This window comes from Sinocyclocheilus grahami, unplaced genomic scaffold, assembly GCF_001515645.1.
Source record: "Sinocyclocheilus grahami isolate Dianchi unplaced genomic scaffold, SAMN03320097.WGS_v1.1 scaffold830.1, whole genome shotgun sequence".
NCBI lineage: Eukaryota > Metazoa > Chordata > Actinopteri > Cypriniformes > Cyprinidae > Sinocyclocheilus > Sinocyclocheilus grahami.
The window spans coordinates 68,049-79,147 of record NW_015506009.1 but is presented as its reverse complement, the minus strand read 5'-3'; the positions used below and the strand labels follow the sequence as shown (position 1 = coordinate 79,147).

General features: G+C 38.2%; 1 protein-coding gene across 1 annotated transcript in view; it reads right to left on the bottom strand.

The window, feature by feature from the left end:
- LOC107562619 (1-phosphatidylinositol 4,5-bisphosphate phosphodiesterase gamma-1-like) overlaps positions 1-11,099 on the bottom strand; it is a 60,301-nt gene that overhangs the window by 34,801 nt on the left and 14,401 nt on the right. The window contains exon 3 of the mRNA XM_016247283.1: positions 859-1,011. Coding sequence (XP_016102769.1) covers positions 859-1,011 — 153 coding nt within the window. The remainder of the gene's footprint in view (positions 1-858; positions 1,012-11,099) is intronic.

Below are 11,099 nucleotides of genomic sequence, written 5' to 3'. Positions count from 1 at the left end.
TGAGAGTGTGCGAGTGAGTGTGAGAGTGAGAGTGTGCGAGTGAGTGAGAGAGAGAGAGCGAGTGAGTGTGAGAGTGAGCGAGTGAGTGTGCGAGCGAGTGAGTGAGTGTATGCGAGTGAGTGAGTGAGTGAGAGTGTGTGAGAGTGAGTGTGAGAGTGAGAGTGTGCGAGTGAGTGTGAGACTGAGAGTGTGCGAGTGAGTGTGAGACTGAGAGTGTGCGGGTGAGTGTGAGAGTGAGTGTGCGAGTGAGTGTGAGAGTGAGAGAGTGAGTGTGAGAGTGAGAGTGTGCGAGCGAGTGAGAGAGTGAGTGAGTATGCGAGTGAGTGAGCGAGTGCGTGCGTGAGAGAGAGCGAGTGAGTGTGTGCGAGTGAGTGAGAGAGTGAGTGTGCGCGAGTGAGTGTGAGAGAGTGAGTGAGAGAGTGAGTGAGAGAGTGAATGAGTGAGTGAATGCGAGTGAGTGAGTGAGTGAGTGCGTGCGTGCGAGAGTGAGTGTGTGCAAGTGAGAGAGTGAGAGTGTGAGAGAGTGAGTGAGTGTGTGAGAGTGAGTGAGTGAGAGTGAGTGAGAGAGTGTATGCGAGTGAGTGAGTGCGTGCGTGAGTGAGTGTGTGAGTGAGTGTGTGAGTGAGTGTGTGAGTGAGTGTGTGAGTGAGTGTGTGAGTGAGTGTGTGAGTGAGTGTGTGAGTGAGTGTGTGAGTGAGTGTGTGAGTGAGTGTGTGAGTGAGTGTGTGAGTGAGTGTGTGAGTGAGTGTGTGAGTGAGTGTGTGAGTGAGTGTGTGAGTGAGTATCGTTAAACTGGATTTCATTAAGCTTATATTGTACCATACAGAAGTGATGCACACTGTTAGAGCTCTCATTTACCTGCCAGACTGAGCGCTTTGAGCCGAAACTCTGTGCCATAGAGGATGACGAAGCAGTGGGCCTGGTCCGGCCGGGCGGTCGAGTCCTCCACATACCGCTCGAAGTCTCGTGACTTCTGGCCCATGCGGATCTCCTTAATCTCCCGAATATCAACTGAAAGAGAGGTGAGAGGAAATCAAACAACAAGGGTTAAACCGCACGGAAATACAGTGAGATCTTTTGCTATAGCAGGAAAGAAACAAAATTATTTTGGTTTTTACTAATGTATCCTTAACGAGTGTGAATCTTTGAGTTGACGGGGAGCAATTTTTGGTAATTCAAAAACAATAAAATTCAATATATACACTACCGGTCAAAAGTTTGGGATCAGAAATGTTTTTGTGTTTTTTAAAGGAGTTTCTTCTGCTCATCAAGGCTGCATTTATTTGATCAAATATACAGGGGGAAGAAAATGTAAAATTGTGAAATATTATTACGATGTAAAATAACGTTTTTCTATTTTGATATACATTAAACTGTAATTTATTCCTGTGATCAAAGCTGAATTTTCAGCATTATTCCTCCAGTCTTCAGTGTCACATGATCTTCAGAAATCATTCTAATATGCTGATTTATTATCAGACCTGGAAACTGTTGTGCTGCTTCATATTGTTTTGGAAACTGTGATACTTTTTTTTCAGGATTCTCTGATGTTTGAATTGATTTGAATGCAGAAGAACTGCATTTTTTGAAACAGAAACATTTTATAACTCTAATAAATGTCTTTAATGTGACTTAATGAATCTTTGCTGAATAAAAAAAATATTAATTTCTTTGTTTCACCAAAAACTCTTACTGACTCCAAAGTTTTGTAGCTACTATTTGATTCAGTATTTGTTAACTGGAGAGGATTATCTAAAAACTTCCCCTAATGTATGCGAGCCTAAACATGCTCCAAAACTCATGAAACTTTGCACACGCGTCAGGACTGGCGAAGCTTTATATCCGATAAGGGTTTCAGAATTGGGCGTGGCAAAATGGCTCAATAGCGCCACCTATAAAATTTCAACGAAACTTCCCATGTTTGGTAAGAGTTCTGGCCTGAAGACATCTGCATGCCAATAATCAGTTATTATTTACAGCGCCACCTGCTGGCAACAGGAAATGTCATGTTTTACACCAACTAAAATATGCATTGTCCAATCTGCCTTAACTTACTTGTTTGATAAGTGGTTGAAAATCGATTCGAATATGTGACGATTCAAATCGGTTGATTAATTTAGGAGTAGGAGTTTATATGAATGCATGTCTAAGGGGAACTTACTGTCTTTAGAAAAGTGTAGATGGTATTTTTTCTTTTCATCTTGCCTCTGTATAATGCATATTAAAGTTCATAAGTGCAGCGCTGCTTTGTTTACAGCGGAAACCAGGAAACGCTTTAAGCGCCACCTGCTGGCAGAGAGTGCATCTGCATCTCGTTCAGCTCGTCTGCTGTTTCGGTTTCTGCAGATATTTTTATTTTAAGTCAAACCATTCTGTTTTTGCTTCAAATTTCGAAATAGTACAGTCTAATTTAGATTAAAAACTGCTCATGTTGCATGTATGCAGCATCTTTGTTTGGATCAAGATTAAAATGCAGTGGTTGCCTCATTTTAAATTGAAAGAGCACAAAGCCTTATTTTGTTTTATGAAGAGATTTGTTTTATTTATTTGATTTGGGGCTTGTTTTAAAATTTTAATTTAGTTTTGTTATTTACATTTACATTATATTTAAATTTTGGTGTTTAGCAAATGCTTTTATCCAAAGCGACTAACAAATGAGGACAACAGAAGCAATCAAAACCAACAAAAGAGCAATAATATACAAGTGATATATTAGTATTAGTGGTCGACTGATATGGGTTTTTTGACAGCCGATGCCGATACCTTGGAAAGCAGGGTGGCCGATATAATTTTATTTTAATTCATATTTAAGAAATTTGAAATCATCTGAAAAGTGATTAAAAAAAATAAATGTGTCAAATAAACATACTTTAGATGACAAAGTATTTTTCACAAATAAATAAATATATTTAATAAAAATCTAATTAAAAAGTAAGTAAACCGTAACCAACAGGGCACTCAGTATTCTGGGAAGTTTGTGTGCATTGGGAATTATATTTTTTCAAATAAAGCCAAGGTAACACTCATTTTACATACAGCACACAGTGAAAATGACACGAATATGACAGTGGGCAAATGCATAAAGCACAGCATAATTTAAAATCATGAGTTTAAAGTTTGTCGATCGCGCGTCTCAATGAAGCTGAACTCTTCTCCTGTCCGCATTCAATTCACACGGACCGACCGTCACGCAGAGAACACGTGATCATGCAGGATACACATGCACACTTCACAAGATCTCACAGCTGGATCCGACTAAGTTTGCAAGGTTTGTGAAATTAGATGTGTTTATTAGACATTCAAAGATTTGTTTAAATGATATAAATGCGTATTTGCTAAATGCTGATGGCAAACAAGAAAGTATTATAATGTTTGCCTTTCTATTACTAATAATATAAAAGCAATCAAGGCTTTTTGTATACATTTGAATTCCTTTGTTTAACCGTTCTATCCGTATTTAGACGGAACTGTTAACGACAACAGCGAACAAGGGGAGGAGAATGTGAGCACTGTGTTCAGGCACTGCCGCGCTCAGCGTCGTCGAAATAAAAGTCCCACCTTGAACGCATCGGCCAAACAGGAAAACTTATCGGCCGATGCCGATATCTGCAAAATGCCAAATATCGGCCGATATATCGGTCGCCTACTAGAATTATTATTATAGTAGTAAATTATTACAGTGTTATAATAATATTATAACAAGCAATAATAAAAGGACACATTTAATTTATATTTTGTCTTAAATCTCATTTTGTAAAAAAAAAAAATTGTAGAACACGTGATCATGCAGGATACACATGCACACTTCACAAGATCTCACAGCTGGATCCGACTAAGTTTGCAAGGTTTGTGAAATTAGATGTGTTTATTAGACATTCAAAGATTTGTTTAAATGATATAAATGCGTATTTGCTAAATGCTGATGGCAAACAAGAAAGTATTATAATGTTTGCCTTTCTATTACTAATAATATAAAAGCAATCAAGGCTTTTTGTATACATTTGAATTCCTTTGTTTAACCGTTCTATCCGTATTTAGACGGAACTGTTAACGACAACAGCGAACAAGGGGAGGAGAATGTGAGCACTGTGTTCAGGCACTGCCGCGCTCAGCGTCGTCGAAATAAAAGTCCCACCTTGAACGCATCGGCCAAACAGGAAAACTTATCGGCCGATGCCGATATCTGCAAAATGCCAAATATCGGCCGATATATCGGTCGCCTACTAGAATTATTATTATAGTAGTAAATTATTACAGTGTTATAATAATATTATAACAAGCAATAATAAAAGGACACATTTAATTTATATTTTGTCTTAAATCTCATTTTGTAAAAAAAAAAAATTGTGAATCAAATCGAATCGTGAGTTGAGTGAATCGTTACATCCCTATTGATAAGAGTCCTGGCCTGAAGACGTCTACATGTCTATATTCAGTTATAGTCATAGCGCTACCTACTGGCAGCAGGAAGTTTGGCACATATAAGTAAGGGATGATGTACATCCAGCCGGTTGTTATTGCAGAATAACCCCCGACAGGGTGATCAGGACCCCGACGCGAAGCGCAGATGAAATATTTGAACACAAAGCTTCTGTGAACACAGCAGTTGCGAGCAAGCGGCAAGTTCAAACTAGACAGACAATTAAGGGATACGGTGCAGTCAAACCACTTATTATAAAATGAAAATGTTTTAAAATCTTACCAGTTTGTTAGTTATCCTATAATCCATAACAGCGTACAAAACAATCGTCGCAAAACGGCAGCAGCTGCGTTAGTATGAAACGAGAGAGTGAGTCCGCCATACCAGGATGACATTAAATAATTGTACACGTAATATTGAATTGAGTTTTAATATTTTATTAGCTAAACAAACACAAAGCTTCCACAACTGTTCCTAGCAAGAGTATAGCGCTGATTTCAGTTACCCGGATGAGCCTGTGTTATCAGCTTTTACCGGTTGTTATGGAGGGATATCATACCTCAGAATGTCACAACTGACCAATCAGAATCAAGCATTCCACAGCAATAAATGACTTTGACATATTCCTCATATATTTACCACTTTGAATGCATATTGCCCACTGTTCACGGTTTTCCTGAGGCCACCGGGTGAAGGTGGCTCCAGGTGCGAGGGCCCTTTCAACACGGGTTGCAGCTTTAATTTTACATTTATATTAGGGCTGCACAATAAATAGCATGCGATATTTAATGCGCATCTTGTCAGACATACATACATACATACATACATACATACATACATACATACATACATACACACACACACACACACACACACACACACACACACACACACACAATACGTTCATATATGACTCTGGTTTTGCGCAGCTTGTCAGTGAACAACAGCTCGGTGTAATAAATGCCGCTCCATGTGAAAGCACGCACGTGATGGAGATTTACCGCTGATTACAGAAGCGGCTTTACTGACAAGATGCGCATTAAATAAATCGCATGCCATTTATCGTGCAGCCCTAATTTATATTCCACATTTAGCAGACACTTTTATCCAAAGCAACCTGTACTGCATTCAAGCTTTACATTCGATTCGTTTAAGAGAATCAAACCCATGACGTCGGATTGCTAGTGCTCTTCAGTCTGAGCTGCAGGAAAGCTACTTTTATTCTTTCATAGTTACTATTACCACAAGACCACATATACACACACAAAAAAAAAAAACTAAAAAAAACGACAGCAATAAAAACCATGGTACTAGGAAAATTTGATTATGACACGTTTGACACATTTCTATGGTCCCAACATGGAAGTTGCAGAAAACAACTCTTTGCTGTCACGTCTTGCTGTCTGACAGACTCGCACCTGAAGCGCGCACACAAGCCGTATCTCACGCAGCGTATCTTCCGTTCTGCCGCACACCAGCAAAGCGCGCGCGCACACAGAGAGACGAGTTTCAGACGGCACGCGAACACCGAGTTGATTCGTCTTTCGTATCTCCTCCTTATGTTTGAGCAGACACATACACACAGAATTATGTCAATAGTACCCGTCTCGATGATCATTCTTGTAAACGCAGTCCGCTAGGTTTTAAATGAATGTAAACAGCGGAGAAAGAAATCGGATGTGTATCATCTGGATCGGTGCAGTCGGATTTAAAGGGACAGCAGCCTATAAATACGTGCTGCTGAATATGTCACTGATGTTAATCAAACAACAAAACAGCTGTAACAAAGATTAATCTAAATTTTATTCATACAGTGAACACTATGCAGTGTTTTTTACACTTAATTATTAAATTTCTGTATCTGAATACTACCGTTTATTTGATCTATGCTTGTAAATTGTGTATTTCTTTTATTTACTGACTGTTCACTTGCCTTTAATCATGTTTGAACTTTCTCAGACTATAGTTTTTGCTGTGGTATATGAAGTACTTAAAGTGTGTGGAAAGCAAAGTCACAATGATATAAAATTAGTGTCATTATTATTTTTTGTTTGCATGTTTACACTGATGTTAAAATGACATTTTCTGATTTGTGACATTACTTATGTAATGCTAAAACACTGCTTCTTTTCCAAGAAAGATTGGTTATCTAATTTTCATTTTTAAATATTTTAAAATATCATTTAAATTGATTTTACACACTTTAAGCAATATCGTATCGCATATCGAATATCGCATTTTTTAACAAGGTATCGCATTTTTCTTCAATATTGCACAGCCCTAGTAATTACCCAATATTCTTTTGAAGTACCTTCGAGAAGCATATTAATATGATCACTCAACACCACAGTATTACATCTGATACCATCGCTGTACACACATATCGAATATCGCATTTTTTAACAAGGTATCGCATTTTTCTTCAATATCGCACAGCCCTAGTAATTACCCAATATCCTTTTGAAGTACCTTCGAGAAGCATATTAATATGATCACTCAACACCACAGTATTACATCTGATACCGTCGCTGTACACGATCCCACCACAGAACAGGAAGAGCAGCAGCAGAAACAACAAACGCCTCACATGCCGGATTCGAACCTGCATCACTGACATGAGCACCACAGCGCAACACTCCTCAGGATAATGAGAGGATGACAATTAGATTCAGATTTTGAAAAAGGAAATAAAAAGCGGTTTTCTACTTAATATTTCTCAAGGACTTTATTATAACAATTATCTACGTTTATGACGTGTAAGCCGAACAGATAAAAGGTTATTTTGTTGTTAAATAGCAGGTTCTTAGGCTTTACACAAGCCTGTAAGTTAAAAAGTAAAGTCCAAAACAAAATGCAAATGAGAAGAAAAAGTGGCTTTTGTGAGTAAATAAAAAGTTCACTCGTTGGCCCAAAAATATATTCGAAACGACACCAAATTACTGCATCATTCGAGGAATTAGGAAGAATCTGAATTTCGTAAGCATCAAAAACAGAAAAACTGTGCATTAAACAAAACATCTGTCCCAATACAGCTTCTGTCCGTAAGAAATATTTTTGGCTGCTAAACTCTCAACTGGCCTATTTGAAGGTGTGGCAAAAGGTTAATTTTGGAGCCTGCCTGTAAGTCTCAGCAGAAGGACATAGAGTCTCTCTGTCTGCCCTAGTAATTACCCAATATTCTTTTGAAGTACCTTCGAGAAGCATATTAATATGATCACTCAACACCACAGTATTACATCTGATACCATCGCTGTACACAATCCCACCACAGAACAGGAAGAGCAGCAGCAGAAACAACAAACGCCTCACATGCCGGATTCGAACCTGCATCACTGACATGAGCACCACAGCGCAACACTCCTCAGGATAATGAGAGGATGACAATTAGATTCAGATTTTGAAAAAGGAAATAAAAAGCGGTTTTCTACTTAATATTTCTCAAGGACTTTATTATAACAATTATCTACGTTTATGACGTGTAAGCCGAACAGATAAAAGGTTATTTTGTTGTTAAATAGCAGGTTCTTAGGCTTTACACAAGCCTGTAAGTTAAAAAGTAAAGTCCAAAACAAAATGCAAATGAGAAGAAAAAGTGGCTTTTGTGAGTAAATAAAAAGTTCACTCGTTGGCCCAAAAATATATTCGAAACGACACCAAATTACTGCATCATTCGAGGAATTAGGAAGAATCTGAATTTCGTAAGCATCAAAAACAGAAAAACTGTGCATTAAACAAAACATCTGTCCCAATACAGCTTCTGTCCGTAAGAAATATTTTTGGCTGCTAAACTCTCAACTGGCCTATTTGAAGGTGTGGCAAAAGGTTAATTTTGGAGCCTGCCTGTAAGTCTCAGCAGAAGGACACAGAGTCTCTCTGTCTGTGTGTGTGTGTGTGTGTGTGTGTCTGTGAGTCTGAGAGTGTCTCTACTGGTTCTCCTCTCGCTCTTTAACCGCACTCATCCTGTGCTGCTTTGACAGAGACGTGTGAGAGAGATGCAGATGTCATTAAATAAGACACTCAACACCAGCTCCATCTAGCTTTTTAGTAGAGCCCGACCGATATGGGTTTTTTGGGGTCGATACTGATACCGATATTAAGGAGTGGAAGAAAAAAAAAGGTCCGATACCGATATATCGGCCGATATTCTTTGTGTATATTATAGTACAGTACCAGTCAAAAGTTTGGACACTTTCCCATTCGTGTCTCCAAACATTTGACTGTTACTATATATAGAATACAGTATATACATAAACACATATATATATATATATATAAACACATTTGTTGCAATGAAATATGGTGATCAAACACTTATAATGGTGACAGAGATATGTAAGGGCATTTAACAATTTAACAATAAACTTTACTATCCAAAATGAGTCTGACATCAGTGCACTGAACAGTAAAGTTGAAGTTTATTCAACTCAACTTTATTCCATTGAAGTTTATTTCACTTCGGAACATTCATTCACGGATTTGCGCTACTGTCTTCACACACACAGACGAAACTTACTAGAGAAGTGTGAAGTGTGACATAATATAGGGGAGTGCGATGCACAAAGTAACGGGGTGTTAGTTGTAACACACTTGGTTTGAATATTTATTTTACCATAGTAACATTTCAATTCTGGTTTAAGTCAATTTTTTATCTCAGGTTTTATTATTAATTTAAAATGAGACAAATCTGCTATTATTTTAATCTCCAATCTGTTATTTATCAGTTCAGATAGTTTTTTAATGCTTTGATTACTAGCAGAAGACACTAACCAGTTTTAAATTTCAGTTGCGCAGATGGGGCACTGCGTTACAATGTGCTCTTCTATGACATTAGCGATGTAATTTACACTATTTACTTTAATTTTAATGAGAAACAACAAGAAACAGGTGAATAAAAGACTGACAGTCAATGTTTAATGTTTAGAAATTATTATTTCAAGACACGTAAAGCATTATTGTTTGTTTACGTGGGCTGACCCAAGCATGGTTGCAATGTGTTTATTGTCAAACTCCAAAATCAGATTATTTTTCATTCTTAAAAAACGCCATTTTATTTGGAAAAAAAAAATATATATATATATATATATATATATATTCTGAACCCCATGTGGATTTACACAAACTGAGAAAATCAAAAAGTGTTACTTTGTGGCCCACTCTCCCCTACCTCTGTAAATAAATACAATATAAATTCACGTCTCGCGCACTTTAATGCCCTTTGTATGTAACGTGTCCTTCCCCTGGAACTGGAATCATGGCAGAATTTCATGTGAAGTCCACTTCGCAGGGCACTTATGGTCGAATAAGACAACGCGTGAATGCTGCCTGAACAAGAGACCTCCTTACTGAAGTGAGAGTGTTGACTGGTGTCACTATCTCACGAACGCAGCAGGGGATCTCCACCAAATTCGGGGGATCCCTTTAGCTCGAGGAGCCCTCTCGAACGCCACCCTCCGCGAGTCGGTAGCCCCCCGGGATCGCTAGATCGGTCGTTATGGAGATATGGCCGTTCAAAGTTTTTCCATAGACTTAAGCTTTAAAGCGTTTCATCCAGGTCGCCAGTTGCAAACAATGGAGCATGCTCTGCTGGACAAACTAAGTAATGACACAATTTCAAGCATTTTATCTGCATTATATGTTCTGTAAAAAAAAAAAATTCATATCTGCGGTATATTCGCCGATACCGATATATCTGTGACAGGCTCATATCGGCAAAACGATATATCGGTCGGGCACTACTTTTTAGTAACATTCATTTCCTCAAAGTCACTCAAACAGTGCCGTCTCATAAACAGCAGATTCCAGCAGACCACAGTATAAAATGTTTACTATATTTGTATAATTCTGGATCTCTGTTACTATAGATCTGTAGTAACTACAGCGTTATTGATTGAACTACTGTAGGTTTATCCAATTTAGCAGGTAAACTTTATGGAGCCTAATATAGTGATTTTTAATTATATTATATTGATTAGGTAACTTATCAACTAGTACAAGTAGTACACTTTATGAATACTCAACCAATCATGATCAAGTAGCCTACCGGAAATATCCATTTTATCGATTTTTTTCACTTAAATATTTCTAATATTCAAATTGAATTAAAATTCTGAAATACATAAAGGGAAACCTTCAGTGAACACTAGATTGTAAAAACCACAAGAGCATTCATACAAATAAGTAAAAACCACAGGTATTTTACTAGTATATAATAGTATTAGGCTCCATGTTTCACAAAATTGTTAAAAAAAAACCATTCACATCTTGAATATTGTTTTCTGTCCTTCATATCTACATTAAAATCTGTTTTAATTGATTGGCTGAGGAACGGCCGGTGGGCTTGAGGGAGCAGGGACGGTGGATTCGACGAAGGAGGGCTTGCGCAACCACATGTGAGGACCCCGGGCTGGACTCCGCTTCGTCCACGGTGAAAGCCGATCCGGCGATCCACAGCAAAGTTGAAGTATTTCCTCAGCGACCAACACGGATCAGCTATAGTCATGACGAAGCAGATATCGTCCTCTTTTGGAAGACCAAACAAAAGTAGCTTCGCTTTCACAACGAAGCACACAGCGTCTTCACGACATGGCGGCGACGGCAACAATACTACAGCGAGAATAAAAGTTATGCCTTCTTTGCGTGAACATTTGGGCGGCGTTATGCAAATCTTCCCACATAGTGA